The sequence below is a fragment of the Melopsittacus undulatus genome, chromosome 1, assembly GCF_012275295.1.
Source record: "Melopsittacus undulatus isolate bMelUnd1 chromosome 1, bMelUnd1.mat.Z, whole genome shotgun sequence".
NCBI classification, from domain to species: Eukaryota; Metazoa; Chordata; class Aves; order Psittaciformes; family Psittaculidae; genus Melopsittacus; species Melopsittacus undulatus.
Window position 1 is genome coordinate 129,203,223 of NC_047527.1, and position 22,555 is coordinate 129,225,777.

The 22,555-nt window shown below is 39.5% G+C and overlaps 1 protein-coding gene across 3 annotated transcripts; it reads right to left on the bottom strand.

Moving 5' to 3' along the window:
- Positions 1-2,722: 2,722 nt before the first annotated feature.
- TMEM196 (transmembrane protein 196) lies at positions 2,723-21,556 on the bottom strand. 3 transcript variants are annotated; one of them, XM_005152860.1, is made up of 5 exons: positions 21,211-21,441; positions 11,116-11,172; positions 7,226-7,480; positions 5,275-5,348; positions 2,940-3,019 (listed from the first exon to the last, which is right to left on the bottom strand). In XM_005152860.1, the coding sequence occupies exons 1-5, from the start codon at positions 21,367-21,369 to the stop codon at positions 3,013-3,015; spliced, it is 552 nt and encodes a 183-aa protein (XP_005152917.1). In that variant the 5' UTR covers positions 21,370-21,441; the 3' UTR covers positions 2,940-3,012. The 3 variants fall into 3 exon arrangements, with proteins under 3 accessions (XP_033921915.1, XP_005152918.1, XP_005152917.1); XM_034066024.1 differs by lacking the exon at positions 5,275-5,348 and having other exon boundaries at positions 2,723-3,019; positions 21,223-21,556; XM_005152861.3 differs by lacking the exon at positions 5,275-5,348 and having other exon boundaries at positions 2,723-3,019; positions 21,205-21,556.
- Between the last annotated feature and the right edge of the window lie 999 nt (positions 21,557-22,555).

The window sequence follows — 22,555 nt, forward strand, 5'->3', positions numbered from 1 at the left end:
AACAACTTTGTGAACTTGCTGGAGATTTGTGGAACTAAAGATGTCGCTTTGATACAGGAAGGGAAATCTGGGTATAATCATTTCAGGCAGAAAGATTATGCTGTAATATCTACAATGATATGGTAGTCTAATATCAGTCTGCTTTTAGATTTCTAAGCTTTTAATCATAAAAGGCTGCTTTAAATGCCTTAACCTGCCTAGGACTGGGATCTGAAAGGATTAAAAATGGTGGAAACCATTATACTCTCTTTTCCCTGTATCTTCAAAAATCACACTCTCAAGGAAAATTTTAGTATGACTATTTGTGATTATGGCTTACTACATATAAATTTTTTATTGAATCTGACCTGCTTCTTCATACCTCCCTAAACCATCTGAAGGGAATCTGTCTGAATGCAACAAATATATATATTAAAGATTGTGCAAGAAAAGCTGTTGGTGTAGAAATGTTTGCTGGTCATATTCTGAAAACTGAAAACTTTGTTTTTCATACAGTTGTATAAGTGGAATGAGTGTCCTTTCAACTGTACCAGTAATGAAAACATATAGAAAATATTTCCATTACAGTTGAACTCTGTATGCACTTACGGAACAAAACTTCATTAAATGAAGTGAAGCATTTCCTAGAGTTCCCCTTCCACCTCCTTGTATTATTGTAATTTACTTTGAACTTAAAAGTTCTGATCTTCTTTGTATGTCTCATGTAGAAGCAGTTTTCATCACATTTGTTCCTAAGTCTTTGGAATTCCAGCTTTGCCTTTTCAAAGCTTCTATTAATACAGGGACCAGCCAGTTTTTCTACAGTCTTGGCAGCAAAAGAAGAATAAGAAAACCCCTACACAATTGAATCTTTTGTTCTCTGGGGTCCAGATCCCTCCACTCTCAGCACCTCCTGAAAAGCATCAGAAGTAATGTGGTTGTATTTCATAAGTTACAGTAAGGATTTGTGCAGATGCAGTTAAGAAGGGAATCTTACAGAGCAACCTCCCCTGGTTCTATGTCCAGTGCATATTTCTTCAACCTGTGTGAAACTCTGCAGCCCATTTAGACAGTAGTCCTGCCTTGGAGAAGTTGTGTCCAAGGCTGCAACAAAAGTTCTCTCAGAAGGGGCGCGTACTGGGGACAGATGTATGCCATGTTTCCTGGTGCTGAGGAAGAGAAGCATCTACCTGAGGAAGGAGCCCAAAGCTGGAATGTAGCAGGGAGACAGTCTAAAGGCTGGTAGAACCTTGGAACGGAAGCACTTTCCTTGAGCAGAGATGCCTTAGCATCTAATTCTTTTGCTATGATAGCATCTGTATTCTTTATGAACTTGAATAGTCTCATTAGCAATTTCTAATGTACATAATATGTATATCACAGCCTATGAGAAGATTCAAAAGCCCTTTGAGACAGTAGGTAAGTGAAGAGAAGCCTTTAAAGGTGGACCGGTTTTTGACTTACAAGCTTAACCAACCAACTAATTTGCATGAAGTTGGAAAGACTTGAATCACAGTGATGATGATTCGTATGCTGTAATTAGATGGGAAACTCCCTTACAGACTTAGAAAATCCTAAGATAATTAAAATAAAGATCATTTTATACCATACAGATTCACAAAACAATTAAATGTAATTTCTAGAGGATTTTATGACATGGCTTAAATAACAAAAAGACTATTCACACTTGTCTGAGGACATGGGTATAAATCACCAAATGTTGCTACTCATCAATAATGCTCACATCTCAAGCTCATGTTGAAGTGTTGGGCTTTACAGCACAATCAAAGACTCATTATGTAAGATATGAGTGATTTTATTTTAATGTTTGATATGAATATTATTCTGCATTTGTTCTCTTACAGATTACATCTTCTATTTTTCACAGCTATATGAGCCCGTAGGTCTTACAATAAAGTTTGGGGTCAATTAAAGCTGCTTCCTTAACATATACACTACTCTAACGGATCCCAAACTATTGTGGGTGTGCAGACCTTGCCAGTGTGTTCTGTCCTTGACTATGCATTTGTTCAGGCTTCATTTTTTCTCCTTTCTGAGTTTGCTTCCCCCGTTTAGGAACATCTCAATGCATTGTGCAAAACGGCAAGCATGTTCATCTTTGCGGGATTTTTCTAACAAGGAAAACCCCCAGAAGAACTCTCTAAAATCTGTGGTTTAGATTTCATTTTATTTGTTATTTTTTATGAACAAATTACGAAATATACTTCATTCACAAATTGGAAATATTTACAATTTCTTTACAACAAGGCATTGTTGAGATTTTGATTTATAGCATTCTTAGAGCATTCTGTCTTTCAAAACAAAGACATTGGTGTTTTCAGCACACTTCATTTATACTCTGAATGTGAAATGGGAGCCTTTTGGAAGAGTAATTTGCACTCTCTTTTGATACGATCTACTGGGAAAATTGAGGCTGGCTGCATTTGGGGAGAAGGACTGTGCAGATGTGTTGCTGGTACCATGCCAGATGATCTGACGCCATCATATTACACCAGATGCTGCTAAGTGGGGAGGAGAAAAAGATTCCCCTGAGCCATCCTTCCTCTGCCCTCTTCTCTTCTCTTTAGAAATGCTGTGATGAGGCTAAATGTAGCCCAGTTTGATTACTTTTTTTCTTGGTTTTGAGTGTTTTTGAGAAGAAGATTCTTGAGAAGTCTGTTTCAAATACTGACAGAATTCTGAAAAGCTATCCAGACCAAAAAAAACAAATATATATAAAAGAAAAAGAAAAAAGAGAGTAGCCAGGAAATGAATAAATACTGTATATCCTCAAAATGTTTAGGAGACAAATTTTGAACATGTTTCTAAAAGGAAAATGCAACTGTGCTGTTCTGCAGTTGTAACATTGGAGCCATAAAAGCTAAGATAGTTCTATTTTCTTAATTCCTTGGAGTCTATTATTTTTCCTGAAGAAAGTTCTAAACCCATTTCTTTCCATGGAACTTTTAAATACCTCTTAATATATACTTCCATTATAAATCAGATGTGGGCCACCATTGCTTACGTTGTCTGTCATTTCCTGGAACAAGAACAGAAAAGACTGATCAATATTACAATTATGTTATGGTTTCTGAAATTCAATTAGCTGAGTTTGTAAAAAAAATTCAACAAACTCCAAATTTCAAACATTTGGAAAACTTTGCAACTTTTACTTGGCTTGATAAATCTCACTGTAAAAAAAAAGAAATCATGCTTCTTCCTACAGAAATTAAATACATTTGAAAGCTGATAGACCTATTGATACTGAATGAGTTGGACGTTAGTCTCAGATCACATATACAGCATTGATGGGATCTGTGCAAGTTTTGTGGCATTGTCCTTTGAAAGTGCATCAAATCAAGCTTGTGTCCTAATCTACAAAGGAAGAAGATGTTAATTGTTTACTTCCATTCAAACCTTTTTCTGTGCTGACATGCTACAGATGCCATTTGATACTAGCTGGGTTAGACATTTAGGAAGAAGGTTTAGATCCAAACTGGATCTAAGGGGTTTGGGATGGAACTGATTTTGTTTTGTACTTAATATGCCGGACTACAATTTTTAGCAGTTCAGCAATTGCTGCCCAAGTGGCAGATGAATCATCCTGGAGTAAGCTGACCTGATCATGAGTCAGAATCCTAAAGCACCTAAACGAAGATTTGTTTGTTGGGAGACAGCTACATTAATTAAGCAGTTCCCTGACCCTGAAGCCTGCTAAATCACATGTGGTTTATGCTCAGAAGTGCTCAGAATACTGAGCAGTTTTAGGCTTATTTCATACCACATTGAATTTGGATGCAGAAATGATCTATGTCCAATGACAGATCACAGAGAACATCCAGCTGTGCCAAGAGGAATAGGCACATAACGATGCAGTTTTTCTATTCTTTCAAAAATTCAGGTAGATGAGGGAGAGGTGCCACTGTTGGACCAGTTCTAAAATATGTGCACGAGAACCAAAAGCTCTTCTCTGCATGGGAATATTAATTTCACCTTTTCTACCTTCTAGGTACAGTTGGAGAAAATGTTGAAGAAAAATTATTTGTTTGTCCTTCTTCTTGTGGAAATTACTATGAAGAAAGTAAAGCAAGATTCATTGGGCTAAACAGAGAGAAAGACAGAAAGAGCCTGACTGTACAGAATAGTAGCTGAGATTCTTGGTAAAGAGAAGAAATTCTGGGACCAGGTAATTATTCGTAGTCTGATTCTTTCTCTCTCTTCTTTTATTACATAACGTTTGATTTATAGTTTGGGAGGCAGAGACCAGAACTTAGAGTTTAACATAAGGTGGAAGCACTGGTGCCTTCTCCCTCATGTGCTACCTGCTACATTTTAAAGTAGATCACAAGACTTAATTGCTGGCTGTACAGTTTTTGAAAGAAAGGATGTCCTATTACTCTCTACAAAGTAAACATAGGGCCATCAAACCAAGTAGCCTTGCCAATTAATACTCTTGTGTCAAGCATAAATTTCAGACAAAATAAAGTACTTAAAGTTACCGAATTTTGGGTGTTTTCGACCACCCACCTCTCCTTTTGCCAAATGATGGTGCTGGATTTTTGTATGGTGCCTTGCAGTGTTCTCATATGCTGAAGAGGAACAATCATACCTAACACTGAATTCTGAATCCCAGTTTGGGGGTTAACTGCTTTGAAACAAGGCACAATGTTTTGCTTATTTATAGGTGCCTAGGCCTTTGTTGCCTTTGTTGCCTTTGTTGGATCTACACTGAAGATATCAATCAGCTAGGAAAGAGACCAGGAATACCAAAGCCATTTAGTATGAACTATCAATCAGATACATGTTAATAGTATTGATCTGTCAGAAGACTACTTGTAAGTACATGTAAGTTTCCTTTTGTCAGTTTTGTCACTTGAATCTTCTGGAGACATCAGCTATTAGAATATCATCATAATTTCAGAAAATATTGAAAAACATTTCTATTCCCCAGTATTTCTATTTCAAAAAATAAATATATTAATAAATGAAAAAATGTTGCTGTATTCAAGAAATGGAGGAGCACACAGGTTAGAAGCAAAGTGAGTCAATGGTTGCAACATCCAAATAGGAGCATTTGGATCCTTTACTAGGGTGAATATTTTAAATACTCAACTTACTTCCAGACTGCAGCGTTCACCATGTGGAATTATGTCACTACCTGGAAGCACCATTCCTGATTCAGAGTGACATCACAGCATCAACCAACTTTGATTAGCTGAAACTATGACTTCCTCTTAGAGGTGGCCCTTCCTGAAGTGACATAACAACATGGTAGCTCCCTAGTGTTCAGCGTACCTTGGAGGTAACTCTGGTGTCGGGGGAACCACCGGGCAGCTGGGCAGGTCGGTTATTTCAATACCCCTCAACCTCTAATATAAATATAACAATTATACAATAAATATAGCACAAATAAATGCACATGCAGTACATGTCTATATTACTGTATATCTATATAGTATAAATATATAAAATAGTCTTATATATAAAACATTTTAAAGCCATTTTCTACATCAGGGCCTAATTTAATGTAAGTTTTTAAGTAGCCTTCATTATTTTTTAGGGGCATGACTTGAGCTAATGTACTCAAACCCGCTAGCAGCAGGCAGTCCACAGGTTGTATGCAGGTCTAAGAAGTCCCAGATCAGACCATCTACACATGCATACTTGAATCTACAACACACTTGCACGAAGTCTTCCATTGGTGGGCCACATCCCACATTCACTGAGCATGTGCCATAGGGTTGCTCTGCACGTACATCATGTCCCTTCACCCAAGATAAGTGGGCATCTGGCAGTCCTCTCTACTATGTGTCTAAAAGCTCAATAGGTTAAAACAGCCCAGGAAAGGAGGCAGTGAAGTGCTGCTATACTTGGGCATCCTCAGCCCAAATTGGTAGGGTTGGTAGGTGTTTTTCTTCCCAGGCCATTTCTTTGTTACTTTCTCCCTCTTTTTATTTCAAATGGGCTTCATCTTTGTCTTTATTGATGAAAGAGCCTCTTTGAAAAGCAAGATCTAACCTACCATCTGTAAGACAATAGTCATACTTGCCTACATAGCTGAGCAGAATTCTGCTTCTTTTTAAAATGAGAGGGAGAAATGTATCTCTTCTCTTGATTTTATCACCCTACTTAATGTTATAGTTTTAGCCTGTACTATTACACTTTTAAAAACACATTTCAAACATCTAAGGTAAATTCATTTTATATTTCTACTTGGAGTCTCATGTCAGTTAAGAAACCAAAGGATAGTGACGAGTAGTTTTTTACTTCATGGACTAATTAACTGCTATGTCATGTTTTGTCAGAGAATCCAGAAACATTCTACATTCTGCATGAATTAATCCTCAGTCTGCTCTTCAGAGGTCTCAGTAGATATGACACAGACTGTTGAATTTAACTGTAATGCAAACTTGCACTTGGAGGCTTAGTTGGGTAGTCCACTTGACTTTTGTTCCCTTCTCTACTCATTTCTCAAATGAAAGGCATTGGATACAAAGTCCAAATATAAAGCACAGGGTATCAGTTAAAATTTTACTCCTCAAATATTAGGCAGATCTGTAAATCCAATGAGCTGATTCCAAGAATTCTATTAAATTAATTTTCTGACCCTACTTGCTTAGTTTCAGGAGCATAAGTTTCAGAACCTAAACATAGACCTAGACACATTGGTAAGCATATTTTTAACAGAGAAAGGCAGTAAATGCTCAGTGGTGCTGAAAATCAGACCAGTTTCATTTAGGTATCTAAATATGCCCTTAGGTGCTTAGGTTTAGTCATCCAGGTTTGTGAACTGTGGTTTTTGTGTTTAAATAACCTACTTTATAAGCTGAGTAGTTAGGAGAGGAAGAAATTGATTAAATCCTGGAAGCATGCAATGATGTGGTTACAGAAAGCATTCTGTGCTTTTTCACAGTACAATACATGATAATCCATATTAATAAAGCTTCACATTATTTATGAAGTGCTATATTTAGCAGCTAAACCCTTGAATAGCTATACAATGGAATTATGTTGAAAATGGATGTACTTCATTGAAATGGACGTACTGCAGATATCCACTACTTAAAAATAGCTCTGTATAATACAACATAATAAAGCTTACACAGAATGGCAGCATTTTGTTTCCCAGAAGCTCTTTCTCATATAAAACTGGAAACTGAGTACATCTCTTGCCCACTGTAAACGTTAACACATACAGTAACATTTTAGGAGAAGCAAAACAAGTAAAGGAGGACTCACAACTCACTTTTTCTGCCATTTCATGAGAGTGATGCAATGAATGTTCTCTTTCTGAGAACATTCGCCTTTGTTCATAGCTGGCTAGCCGACAAGTGAGCCATGAAGAAAGGGTGCAACCACCAATTCCAATGCACGCAAGAGACATGGAGGCAAGATGCAAAGAATAAAGAGCAGATGACTTCTTTGTCAGAGCACGAAGAAATTGAAAATTTAAGATTCCTCCGATTAGTCCACAGATGCAACAGGCAGAAAAAAGTATCATCTGTCAGGAAAGATGAGAGAGGTTATGTCATAGTAACATTTTTCAAAGACAGATTCATTCATATGAAAAGTGGGACTAACCATAATTCAATGTTTCAATAGCATCATGGTCTGCAAAACACTGCACAGACACTAATTTTTAACTTTCTCAGCTCCCACGGAGCTCCAAGGGAATACAATCCCTTCTGGTGTACTAGGGTTAAGACTGATGTTGCGTGTAAGATTAAGCTGGGTAGAAGGAGTTGGTCATGAGTTTAGTCAATGGAAGGACTAGTAGGACACAAATTTTTTGATTTCTAGCAATTCATCCAAAACTATATCATGACAGAATATGTCATAACTTTCCAGTGTGGTTTCTCAGCACTCCTCAGGAGTGAATGCCTCATGCATTTTCAGTGAATCTTTCTTGCTTTGTGTGCCATCTGACTCTGCCTCCTGTTCAGTTCTAATTTGTTCAGTCAGAGAGCAGTTTGAAAGCTTTCTACAGCTTTTGTGGGGAGTTCAAAAGTGTTCAAGGTGAACATGCTAGACAAAGAAGCAAGAGAAACAACAAAGAAATCTTACAGAAGGTCAGTGTGGTGACTATGTGGTAGTTTGCTTTTTTTTTTTTTTAACTTGGTTAAAATGCTTCTGGAAACTTTAGAAAGATGTGACACAGGCTGCAGTTAATGAGATATGTTTGAAGACCTCTTAACACTTCAATTACAAAGATGCCACCCTGGTTCAGGATGTCCTTGAGCCATAAATGACTCAAGAGCAAAAGACTTTATTATGAAAATACTGTTAAACTACTGTCTTACTCACTTCCTTTGAAACTGCTGGCCTGTCAGATGTTGATGTAGGTAGGTCTTTGATGTTACTCAATATGGCTTTGTATATATTCTTATCTACTGTGGTAGGAAAAATTTATGAAGCCTCAGGGACCACTTCTGTACATAACTGGGATAAGAATTTTGTTAGGTGTGTGGCATTAAGGCTGTATGCTCCAGTCGACTGGGAAGTGATTATTTTATGAGACCATGAGACAGTCAGCTTCTAGAAACTGCTTATGGTCCATATGCTTTAATAAATGAGATTGTCATTGTAACAGGATTAGGATAACTCATTGATATTCAAAAATTATCTGAGAGATCTCTGATCTCAGATCTCTGAGAGATTATCTGATTCTTGATTCCCTTCACACTTGTGCTGGTTTTATGTGACTTCCATCTGTATATGGCAGAATAATCAAGATGGCAGAATATTGCACCAGATATCACTTATAATAGGATCATGCCTTTAACATGAAATTCTACTATGACTTGTGAAGTAATAATACCATTTTTCTGCAGTCAGAAAAATTAATGTACTTCTGATTCTTAGAAGAGACAGAAAACATCCACCATCACTTTAAAACTGGCTTATATGTGATTCTGATTGCAAAAACAACTTCTTCAGCAAACAGCTATGATATCTAAAATCTAACTTGGACAGTAGCCTCACTGATGTGGCAGACCACTGTTGGTTTCTGAAAGACAGAAGATACAATCCAGTGACATCATTGGGGAACTTCTGTAGGTACGTAGTGAATAACAGACAGATTAGGGACAAAGTGGGCCCCCTCTGGAACCTATCAGGAGAACTGGCTACACAGGATTTGGAGAAGGCTGAGGTTCTGAATGATTTCTTTGCCTCGGTCTTAACTGGCAAAAGCTCTGACTGCACCACTCACGTTTTGGAAGGCAGACACAGAGACTGTGAGAATGATGACCCTAGGTGCACTGTAGGAGAGGATCTGGTTCAAGATCATCTTAAGAATCTGAACGTACACAAGTCCGTGGGACCTGGTGAAATCCATCCGCAGGTCCTGAAGGAGCTGGTAAATGAAGTTGCAAAGCCACTGTCCATCATATTTGAAAAATCATGGCAGTCAGGTGAAGTTTCCGATGACTGGAAAACAGGAAATTTTCAAGAAGGGGAAAACGGATGATGCAGGGAATTACAGACCAGTCAGTCTCACCTCTGTGCCTGGCAAAATCTTGGAGCAGATTCTCCTGGAAGGCATGCTAGGGCACATGAAAAACAACAAGGTGCTTGGTGACAGCCAGCATGGCTTCACTAGGGGGAAATCCTGCCTGACCAATTTGATGGCCTTCTGTGATGGGGCTATGGAACTGATGGACAGGGGTGGAGAAGTTGACGTCATCTGGACTTCTGCAAAGCATTTGACACTGTCCCGCATGACATCCTTGTCTCTAAATTGGCGAGACATCAATTTGATAGGTGGACCACTCAGTGGACAAAGAACTGGTTGAATGGCCGCACGCAAAAAGTTGTAGTCAACAGCTCGATGTCCAGCTGGACACCAGTAACAAGTGGTGTTCTTCAGAGATCACTGTTGGGACTGATCTTTTTCAACATCTTTGTCGCTGACATGGACAGTGGGATTGAGTGTGCCCTCAGCAAGTTTGCCAATGACACCAAGCTGTGTGGTTCGGTTGATACGCTGGAGAGAAGGAATGCCATCCAGAGGGACCTTGACACACTTGTGAGGTGGGCTGAAGCCAAACTCATGAAGTTTAACCATACCATGTGCAAGGTCCTACACCTGGGTCAGAGCAATCCCAGGCACAGCTACAGGTTGGGCAAATAAGAGATTCAGAGCAGCCCTGAGGAGAAGGACTTTGAGGTGTTTGTTGATGAGAAAACGAGCATGAGCCGGCAGTGTGCACTTACAGCCCAGAAAGCCAACCATACTCTGGGCTGCATCAAAAGGAGCGTGGCCAGCAGGTTAAAGGAGGTGATCCTGCCCCTCTACTCTGCTCTCGTGAGACCTCACTTGGAGTATTGTGTGCAGTTCTGGTGTCCTCAACATAAAAAGGACATGGAACTGTTGGAACAAGTCCAGAGGAGGGCCAAGAGGATGATCAGGGGACTGGAGCACCTCCCATATGAAGACAGGCTGAGAAAGTTGGGGCTGTTGAGCCTGGAGAAGAGAAGGCTGCATGGAGACCTCATAGCAGCCTTCCAGTATCTGAAGGGGGCCTACAGCGATGCTGGTGAAGGACTATTCATTAGGGACTGTAGTGATAGGACAAGGGGTAACGGATTAAAACTTAAACAGGGGAAGTTTAGATTGGATATAAGGAAGAAGTTTCTTACTGTGAGGGTGGTGAGGTACTGGAATGGGTTGCCCAGGGAGGTAGTGAATGCTCCATCCCTGGCAGTGTTCAAGGCCAGGTTGGATGAAGCCTTGGGCAATATGGTGTAATGTGAGGAATCCCTGTCCATGGCAGGGGTGTTGGATTTAGATGATCATAAGATCCTTTCCAATCCTAACTAGTCTATGATTCTAAGTTTTATTGACTTGGCATAAATTTCTGTCAGATGGTTTTCCATCCAGGTTTATCCAGACTGGGATAAATAGGGATGCATGGCTTAAATAGGTATGACCTAAATAGGCCATTTCAGAACTGCCTTGTGTTATTTCATTAACGCAAAGTGCTGACTGCTTTTTTGGACTGCCAAGTTGCAATTGTACAGACTGTTTGTCAGAAACACTTAGACACAAAGCCCCCAGTAAAAGGACTTCAAGTTAGATAAGTATGCCTTTCTGTATATATACTTAGGTATTGTATATGCAGTGGAAAAACTTACAACAAGTCCAGATTTTTTTTTGGCGCACAATATTCCACATATGCCACAAAGCAGAAACTGCAAAAGAAAAAAAAAGAAAAAAAAAACCCAACAGTTATTTCATCATTTAAGGTCTCAAGTTTAAATGCTGCTGATATGCTGTAGTGCTAACCATAGCAGTAGGTTAGGCATTGATTACAGTTGTCAGCATTTTTATCACAAACCTTATATTTCAGGAAGGTATAATTGAACCATAAACACACTTATCTGAGAAGAATAAACTGGGATGAGAAGCCATATTAAAGGTGATTACTCATACAAAAAGAAAAAAACCTACTTTTAAGCTGCTTGAGTAAACAAAATATGAAAAAAAAACCCCAAAACAAAACAAAATAAATGTTTCAAGCAAAAGAGTACTTTTTACTCTTTTGGGGTTTGTTTAGATAAGTTTAGCAAGTTTTAGTCAGTGATATAAATCACTTACTTTCAAGCTGCCGATGTACTTAATGCCCCTACCCTACCATCTGAATTACAAAGGGATCATAAATGGATTGATGGAACCCTGGGCGAGAGTGCAATCCATTCACCTCTGTGGGTGCAGGTGTAAAGTATGAGAGCAGCTACACTGAGCATGGAGGAAAACCTGTTTCTAGATAGCTCACTTCGCATGAAGATATCTGTACCTTTTCATGTTGTTCCCTTTCACAAGCTGATGTACTAATTGTTGCATCAAGTATTAAGCAAAAACTAATTAACAAAACCAGAAACATCCCCAACAATGATGTTAATGATTTTTAGTGACCTGCATCAAAGACGGATGACATTCTCTGAATGTCTCTTTGTCCCCCAACAAAAAAAGTTTAATGAGGGGGTCAGAAAATAGTCCCTGAGGAAGCAATTATGGTAGGAATTAAAGTAGTTAGATGAAAGCAGTAAAGCCTTCTCCAGGTGTTCATAATACAGTCAGAAAATGTCTTTGATACTCCATAAACTTCTTTATTAAGAAATCTGTGCTTCTGATTTTCACTAAATCTAACCCTATGCCCCTACTGGGACTTAATTTTATAGCTTTGAAAATGGATTTTCCCACATTCATTCTGCATGGAGATGGTGTTTCTAGCAAAAGGCTCTGCTTGACCTTGATTTAGGGTTAAATCACCAAACAGACCTGTTACACAAGGAAAAAAAAAAAATAAATTATGCAGTTTCCGTACATCATTCAGGATTTCAGGATCCTTGTAATATATTGCTTGTACCTCACATTTACCCTCCAGAATTTTGCAGCTTCAGTATCTCATTTGAGGTGGTGCTTTATTACATAGTTTATCTCCCTCCAACCAAAGTAGTTCATGCATATAGCTAAGAATAAACCTTAACATATATTTTTGCTCTCAGGTTCATTGAATCAGTAGCACACAATGACTATGGTTAAATTTTGTATATTATTTACTTCTACACTAAGCATGGGATGTGAATTTCACACCAGTCTGGTTATGGAGAGGGCTGGGTCGTGTAGACCATGCTGTTGAATGGATCAGGACATACAACTGGTACTTGCTACTACAGCTCACCTATTGGAATAACAACCAAAAAGCCAACAGGTAGGGCTTCCTCTACCTGTTTCTGACAGGAAGGAGAGATTTCAGCTCAGAAATATCACTCCTGAATTGTAAGTTTTTACTCAAGGTTTCTGTGAGGTTTTGGAGTTTCACTCCCAGTTGTGCCATTGCAGATTGATTTCAACTGAAGGCATGCTTCAGATTTTCACATGTAACGTTTTGTATTTCTCAGCATTAATGCAGAAACCTCAAAAAAAAAAGTTAAAGATATCACTATAATTAAGTTCTATTCAGTCAGACTTGATAAAACAGATGATTAATAACATTATTTCTCTTTGTAGTGATTGAATAGCATTGAAAGGAGAATTTTGCATAGAGAAAAATCAATGAGTTCTGCAGAGCTTAGTGAAAGGATGTGGAAGATACTATCAGAGCTAGTTTCAATTTGTAGTAAGTGTATGTTAACTAGTTTAAAAGCTGTGGGGTTGATGATTTACCTTCAAAGCTGAAATAATAGGTCATCCATCTCTTCAAGAATGCTCTAATTCTGCTCCTGCTAGAGTCAATGAATTTTTTTACCACTGTTTTCAATTGAAGAAGACTTTCTATTTCCATTGTACAGTTTTGCTACACAGAAGGGAATGACATTGACAAGTTATAGTAGCGTTGCATATGACCAAAGGAGCAGCATGCAAATTATAGATTTACTGAGCATTAGAACCCACCAGTTTTGGCAGTTTTGCTGTTCTTTACTGTTTTCAAGGACAGGAAATACATCCTTCTAAACCACCGTTATGTAGTGCCATATACTTATATATTACCTAAGGTATTTCACAGTTGAAATCCAAAGAATAGTGAATGAGCTAATCTGCAGGCCCTAAGGTACTGGCTTCTCAAAAACAAGGGGGACTACTGTATCCCATAGTTGTTGAAGTATCTGAAGGTCTACCTGGAGTAAAGATCTGGACGCAGGAGTTGAAAGTACATTAAGTAAGTTTGCCAATGATAGTGAACTAGGAGGAGCTGTGAACACTCTCAAAAGTAGAGAGGCCTTACAGAGATTATCTGGGTAGACTGCAGAGATGGGCAGTCACCAACCATATGAAATTAAACAAAAGCAAGTGCCAGATTCTGCACCTAGAATGAGGTAATCCTTCTTATACATAAATATTGCAGGAAAAGAAGATGGAAACAACCCACAAAAATGATCTGAGGGTCTGGCTTGATGACAAGTTGAAAAGACAATGGTGTAGTCTTTCAGCCAAAAAGGCCAACAGTGTCCTAGGGTGCATCAAGCACAGCACAGGTAGCCAGTTGAGGGATTTATCCACAGTATTTTGCATTGGTGCTGCTCCACCTCAAGTACTGTCTGTAGTTTTGGGTGCTTCAAATATAAGAAGGGCATGAAATTATTAGAGTGTATCCAGAGGACAGTGACCAAGATGATGAAAGGCCTTAAGGAAAACTTATGAGGAACAGACGAGGTCTTGGTTTGTTCAGCTTGAAGAAGAGAAGGCTGAGGGGTGCCCTCATTGCAGTCTACACCTTCCTCAAGTGGAGGAAGAGGTGCTGATCTCCTTCCACTGGTGACCAACTATAGGACCCATGGAAATGGAATGAAGTTGCATCAGGAAAACTTCAGGTTGGACATTAGGAAGAGGTTCTTCATCTGGGAGAGTGGTTGGTTACTGGAACAGGCTTCCTAGGAAAGTAACCATAGCACCAAGTCTGTCGGGGTTCAAGGAGTGTCTGGATGACACTTTTGGTCATATAATTTAGTGTTAGGGGGTCCTGCGAAGAACATGGGGTTGGACTTGGTGGGGAATTATGGGTCCCTTTCAACTGGAGATAATCTACGATTCTGTGATTCTATGATAATATTTTACTGCGTCAGGGCCTGTATGTATACCTTGTATGTATTTTCTCTCTCTGTACATATGAACTATTTCTACATATACACAAGGAATAAGGTGTCCTCTAGTTAAAGAACTCAATAGGGAACTAACTGCAATTATTCTCTTATAGAAACAAATACTTCACTGCTGGACTTTTGTTTTAATTATTTTTCATTAGAAAAACTGTGAGAGGCTAAAAGGTCCAAAATCTCATAGTTCACTATTTACAACCAGTCTGCATTTCATCTGGTGTTACTTTTTGATTTCAGCCTTATTCGTACCTCCTATGATACATGATGTTTCATGTCAAGACTAGCAAAGGAGGTAGGGACTTATTGTGTCATCCAATAATAAACACAGGCAGAATCAGTTTTAGGCAATTGGTAAAAACTTCAAAGAAGATACTACAAAGCACAAAGGCTACTTAAAGACTCAGTGGGCTGTGTGTGCTTCAGCTCCTCTTTCAGTAGAGATTTGCCAGAGACCTAGCAGACTCAGAATCCCTCTGATAGCACTGGTGTGATTTTAAGGTGATGCAGTAATGTCTGTTTTTCCCTAGAGTCTTTGCTATTCATGCTGCAGCTGTGCCTGTTTATGTTCAATATACATATTTGAAAATCTCTCTTTTGGTCTGTTGAACTTTGGAACCAAAGACTTCCCAGAAAAGGAGAAGGCTTATTTTGAGCCTGCTTTAATTTACTTTATATTAAATATGGGCTTGAAACAAAACCTCAGATCAAAATACCTAGAAATTTCAGTAGGGAGGCTGAAATCTCAATTTAGATACAAGTTTTATTGTTTGAATCCACCCCTACTTCATATTTTCTGGAACAGAAGACTTGACCTCTTTTATGCTCTCCTGGAAAAAAAAAAGGCTTTCTTACTGGTAGTAAGAAAAAAAAGATTCAGTTTTAAATATATTTGCAGAAAACCAGAGATTTGTTGGTTTCCATTGTGTAGAAGAAAAGGAACTATTTTTATTTTATATATTGACTCTAAGGAACCTTTATTTCTTCTGTTTTGAAGAGGCAAAAGCAATAGTGTGTGCAATTCCCTGGAAAATGAAAACTGCCTCTACAGAAAATCTTTCTGGAGAGAGGCTGAAGAAAATAGTAGAGAAAACCAGTTGAATATGCTTGAGCCCTAGTCTTTGTTCATGATAAAGAAGCCCAAGCCACATACTCTTTGTGGAAAGCCCTCCAATGTTCTGGGTCATCCATATGTATCTGATGAGATAGAGGAAGGGAAATTATTCCAAATTTGAATAATAACGCAGTGAAAATACAAGCGTATCATGTCTATTCAAATAACCTTCTACTTGGAAGAATAAGCATCAGGACAGAATCAACAGTTTTACTTCTATCTACTCTTGTCGGCTTTACTTTTACACTAAAATTGTATAAACATATGACTGTCATGAGAATACCCAGGATTTTGAAGTTAGTAATATTTAGAAAGAACCATTCAATTTAATAATCTTGCTACTTTAACTCCATCCAGATGAGAAAAAAGCTGAAATCCCTAACAGATGAACAGAGCAGAGGAGGTATCTAATTGTAACTCTTCTTCAAAGCAGTATTTTAGAAGAATAATTAAGTTTTCTTAGAGTAGGCATAAAGGGCACAGAATCTGTTCATGAAAACAAAGATGTCAAACTAGATACAAATACCAACAGGTAAAATAATGTGAACCTAGGTAGTGAGTTTGCCCATTACCTCCACAGAGAAACACAATCTTTGCAAAAGATAAGTGAAAACTTTCAAAGATATTGTTGTCCCATGCAAGGGGTTGTGGGAACAGGAATGTCCAGCTGGCTGCAATTCATCCAGAACCAGAACATCAGAACAGCATTGCCACAGCTGAACCCTATGTCCCACCAAATCTGTCGTGCTGAGAGGGGGCCTCTGCTATTTGAAGTGAGACATAATGTTAAAACATGCCTAATCTGAGCTAATACCTTGACCTGTTAGTGCGCTGTTTGGTCATATCAGCTCAGGTGGTGCTACGGTTCCCACTGATTCAAGCCATGTTCAAGCAGTTTAAATTCCATCTGAGTCCCTGTGATTAGTGTTTCCATCCATCTGGTTCTAGGCCTGCAGAGATGCTTTAAAAATGGAAAATGATTTTTAGAAATGCTCAAGGAAATTTTAAAGGGGGTGTTTGAACCTGGAAATCTTCGAATCAGTGATTCAAAAATTCTCTGATCATCTGGCAAAACACTCAAATTCTCAGCACAAAATAACGATATTTATTTCCTTGCTTAGGGCTTGTCAGAATAATAAAGAGTAAATAATGCTTTTGGGGTCTGTTTTTTTATATATATATATATATAAAACATTTAGAGTATGAAATTTTTTGTCTCAAAAAGTAATAAAGATTATTCCTTGCAGGTGAACTAAAGTCTTACCTCAGAAAAACATTTTAAGTATATGATTAGGTCAGTCTATATTCAACAGATCCTCCCCAAAACAACCCAGGAATTACAAGTACCCTTGGACAGACTGTCTTCCAGATTGGTTTATGTTTCTGGAGTGTCTGAATGATAAAGAAAACCTACTGAAAGACTGAGAAATTCACTCAACTGGATGGAATTGTCCTGGTTTCATGCAAGGTAAAAAGATTCTGTGCTTGATGTGTCCTCCATCAACTATAGGTACAGAACTCTCCCCAGCTTCCACTGAGCTCACTGGCAGTGCTGTGATTAATTTCATCACGAGCAGGAGCCAACCAGAAATATGGTCAGTTTGATGAAAATGCAACGCATATGTCAAATTAAAGTAGGTTCACATCTGTATTTTGTCTGCATCTTAAACAATAAAGTGAATTTTTTAGTGTTCTTTTGAAAATAAATAAAGAAGAAAAAGAAATAATTTGACTGTTCTTTCCAAAGGAAACTTGGCAGCAGTAAAACTAAATGCAGAATTTAATGTTTTAAAATTCTAGGCCACTAACATTGATTTAACAATCTAAAATTATGTTCTTGCTCTGGGAGAGTTCCATACTGACTGACACTTTTTCTTTTCCTTAAAATCCTGGGTTAAAAAAAAAAAAGGTCATCAAAATCAAATATTTCAAGTACCAACTTGGAGCAAATTTCTGTAGCCAAACTATAAATGCAGGTAGAATTCCACTGTGCTAAAATCACAAATCATGGAAATAATATCTCTGCCTCTACAAAAAGACAGACAGACTCACCAACACCCAGATAATGCAGATCTATCAAATACCTATAGATATTTGTCTTTATAGGGGAAGAAACTATTATTTTTGAGGGATATAGCCATAAGTGAATCATCAGGTTCTCTCACATCTGAAGATAGATGGCATATTTGACTAAAGGTGTGGCTTTTTTTTTTCTCTCTCTCTCTCTGTAAGAGAATCTCATCTGTAGCAAGAATTTATTCACCACTGCAGAATAAATGAGAATTAGAGCCATATGCATATGTGTGAATACATAGTCAATACTCATAGTGATACTGATGCAACCATTATTATGTTTGTTATACCATACAGCTGATATGAAATGGTGGGTTGCAGAAATATGCCTAACTTTTGGTTAAAAAGAAATCTGGGAGACACTGAGTATGGCCTGTGAAGTATAGCAATATAATCATAACAAACAGAAAGATCAGAAATCAAAGCCACATTTACCTTACATTACGTGGGGTAGAATTTTTGGTTTATTTGGTTGTTTCTTGTTTTGTTGATTTTTTTTGTTTGTTTGTTTTCAAGTTAGCATTTATGGCCTGTTTTAAAAAGAACAGATTGGACCTGATGTAAAATAAATTGGATAGTTGACTCCAGGTGATCTGAGAAGCCAGTCATATCTTCAGTTGTCTTCTGTTGGCTACTTTTAAACAACACTTGCTATCTTGATCTAGCTACTCCAATGAGAACAACAAATCTAGAAACTGTTTTCCTTTTTCCATTTCTTCATTCTTGTCTGTTCCACTTTCCCTGGCTTGCTTATACATAATGCAGGGCATGCAATCATCAGAACACTTCAGCCCATGCTTAACTTCACTTGTATCTCCAATCCTATGGGTGGGATTCACATGCTTAAAGTTAGGTACATTAGTAAATTATCTGGTTGAATGGAGACAGTGAACAATAAGAACAACTCTTTGAAGAAGAAAGCGAATGTGCATTGAATGTAAAGCATTATAGGGAGGCAAATACAAGAGATAGAACGTGCATGATTTTAAGATGCCCACATTTTAGGATTTCAGGTTAAGGTTTCCATGGTGATGCTGTCTTCATCTACTTCCTTATGAACCTGGGTCTCTGCTGAGTTCCACCCACATGAAAGGATAGAACAAGGTCAGAAGTTCTCAGTATATTTCCAGGTAAATTACAACAGGAGATACGACACTTCAACTTAAATCCAATGTTTTGCATCCTAACCTGTCAAAAGTATGCTTTGTTCATTCAAAGTCCCTTTCTTTTCCTTAATGTTCACTTCTCAAAGGAAAACCTTGATTAAAGAGTGTTAATTAGACAAAAAAACCTCTCCATATTTAATGCAAGACATATTCTTTAATGAAGACAGTATGAGCTCAGTGAAAGATCTAGTCAGTGGAAAGGCAGTTTATGCCATTTCTGCAGCAGGACAATTCTGAGGATTGTGCAAGCAAGCCTTTCTTCAGTTGTTTTAATTTGAACCTAGTTACCCATTGCCCTAAGCTTCCCTGGAATGGTAGATCTCTATCCCCTTTCTTGTCCTGTCTCACCTGCTAGTCCCCTAGTCATAAGAACACAACCTAACAGACAATTTGAACTGCTGGAGTGGTCAAAGAGGGTGCCATAATGATGAGAATTTAGACCACAGATCTTTAGTTCAAGCCAAAGTAAGTAGGCCTTAGTAACCATGTCAGCCCATTCTGCATACCATTGTGATTTCTCATTTCTTCTACTACATGAAATATAAACTGTTTTCTTCCAATTTATAGTTTCTTTGTGACCTCTCTTTGCCTACCCAACCTGCATTTACTTGCTCAGTTCATAGCAGCTGGTGACTGCCTCTTCTGGCACTGGTTATGGGCATTCTTCCCCACTTGTTACATTTTCAAACAAGTCACTTTGGGTTCCCTTCCATGCCTCTGCCCTCACATATGGGAAGAATTTCCTAGAAACATCTGCAAAATCAATTAATTTTCCTCTATCTTATTTCTTTCTAAAACTCTGCCTACAAACAGCTTGAAATCAGCCAGACTGCTGGTATGTTGATGCAACCACCTGTTATACCAATCGATTTTTGTTTGTCATTTGTTTATACTCCCTTACATTATTTACCCTACATCTGTCTCTTGCTTTGATACTAAGGTCCTCAGAGCCAACATCTAATGTAACAGGATCTTAATCTATTGCTAGTACAAGCTCTGGGGTAACAGAGATCATAAAAATGAATGAGGCAGTTGTGCAGGAAATGTGCATCGTCATGAAATGGTATCAGCTGTGATAGCATTGTCACAAAATGCAATCACTGCCTAAAATAATGATCTCACTGACTGGTCAAAACTCTGACTTCAGTGACTCAGTCTTTGAAATTATTTTGATAATACCATTACCTGTTGACCACAGTCTTATCTTATCTGGTCTTTGTTCTGATTTTTCACCTACTTGTTCTGCAGTGCAGAATTATGTGTATGCTTATACACTGCCAAAAATATTTATGACTGTTGTCAATAATTAATAATTATTTACAATCAGAATATTACATGAAGCACTTTGTCAGAATGGATCTATAAATTACAGGAGGTTATGATGATGAATAACCAAGAGTGTTTTGCATTTACCATCTTATCTCAAGGAAGGCAAATAATCCCTTTAGAAATACTGCTGCTCAAGCCAAGCTGGCCAAAACCAGCTTTGGAATTAAAAAAATGCCCACTCATGTTTAGGCTGAATATTCAATATTTCCTACTCTTTGTTTCATAAATATAAATAACCATTTGGAGGAACATTCTTCCTAGAAACATGCATCTCTCAAACTGAAAAAATAAGAAAAAATTTTGAGAAGTGAGAAATGCTCTGTGATAAAAACATGCTGCTTTTATTAACCCATTATTGGTGTTCCATTTTTTTGTTCATTTTACAAGAAGCTCAGAGTGCCCAGATCATGAGAACACTCCTTGCCTTTTCCTTCCCATTTCCTCTTTCTCTTTTTCCTTTAAAAGCTCAGAACTCAGCTTATGTACCCTGGACATTATTTTAAAACACTTCTCAACAGTCTTATCACAAGGGAGAGGGCTGTTCTTTTTTTTAAAAGCCAAACTCACAATCAATTTAAAGATTGTAAGCTATGGCCTGCGTTCCACTCAAGGCATCGTGCTTTCCCAGGTGTAAAAATGGGTTCATGGAAAGTTCAATTGCTGGCAGCAAAAATAAAAAATGAAAAGAATTGAGAAAGAAGAACTCTCTCTCCCCCCCGCCCCCCATCACCACCACACACATACATCTCTCCCACCGCGCCTCCCCCCTCGTCCCAGGACTATGCAGATTGTACCCCATGCACACTGGAAATGGACCCGACGAGGCTCCCGGCACAGCATGCACACGCGGGAGGGAAGGGGAGAAAAGGAAAAGGAGGGGGATGCCTTCGCACGGTCTGATCACCACCATAAAGAGTTAAAGAGAGAGTGAAATGGCTAACGTACACACACCCCGCTCCATACCGGAGAAGAGTCTCCCAGCTGAGGTTTATGCTCTGTGAGGACCAGGCTGAAACTGACCGCCCCCACGGCCACGCTGGACACCCCTAACCCTATCTCCAGCACGGAGAGCACCAGGAGGCTCCCGATGATCTGGCTGCTGGTGCACATCCTCCCTTGGTCATCCTTCCTTTCCGATCATACGGGGAAACCGCGCATTCTCCTCCTCCGGCCCTCCCGCGGCGGTAAGTCGCCCCCAAACTTTTGTTCCTTCGCTAGCAGCCGGGGCGGAGCGGCGCATCCGGTGCCGGCGGGCGCTGCCGAGGGGCCGAGCCGGGCTCCGCGCAGCTCCGCGCAGCGCGGCCCGGCAGCGAGCGTAGCCCCAGAGCCGCGGAGCTGTCCAAGGTGCCGGACAGGCGGCGGGGACGAGCGCCACTGCGGGCGGGCAGCGCGGCGGGTGGTGTACTGCACCTCGCTCCTCAGGGGCTGCGCCTCCGCCGGAAAAGTCGACCTTGTCTGATCGCCTTCTGCGCTCTCATTGAAATGACCTCACTGGGATTATTTTACACCCCCCCCCTCCCCCCCATCTTATTTCTCTTCCCCCCTCTCTTCCTGGGTTGGGAGTTGGGGGGAGAGGAGTGTGGCGAGCCCACCCCGGCTATATTTATGTATGAATCGAGACCCAATGCACAGGCGAGGCGGTACGGCAGCCCCGCCCCAGGGCCACAAGGCACGGCACCTTCCTCCGGTCCTTCCCCCGGCGCCTCGGCTCGCACACCTCCTCCGTCCTGCGCCCCATCATCGGGCGGGTGGCAGGCAGCGGGGAGACGTGGCAAAGCCAGCTTCAGGCGGTACTTCCCTAAAAGGGGAGCCCTGTCGATGGGGTGTGCACAGGCCTCCCTTCTCACAGGTCTTGCTGCCAGAATTCAGGAGGAAGTCCATCTTCCTCTTGTATTAGTAAAGGGGCTGGAGTCTGTTATGTCTCACCACTGGAAAACTCCCTGGTCTCTTCCAAAACGCTGTCACCAAAATAGACGACCAAAATAGACGACTGCTGTAACCATTCTTGTCACTCTGACAATGGCCAGGACTGTGTCAGTTCTAGAGTAAATGAGCAACAAAACAAGACATCACAAAGATTCAAAGCTGCTACTTGAGCCATGCTTGATTACTTGGTACCAATCTTTGTTTCTGTGGCTCAGATACAGGGAATGCTTCACCACTCTGATTACAGTTCTACAATCCAGATCTGCTGCACAACATATATGTAAACACTCAGTCTGGCACCTTGGTTCTCCTAATTACATATCTCTGACTTTTGGACACTTACCTAAACAACAGGGCAATGCTGCTCCTT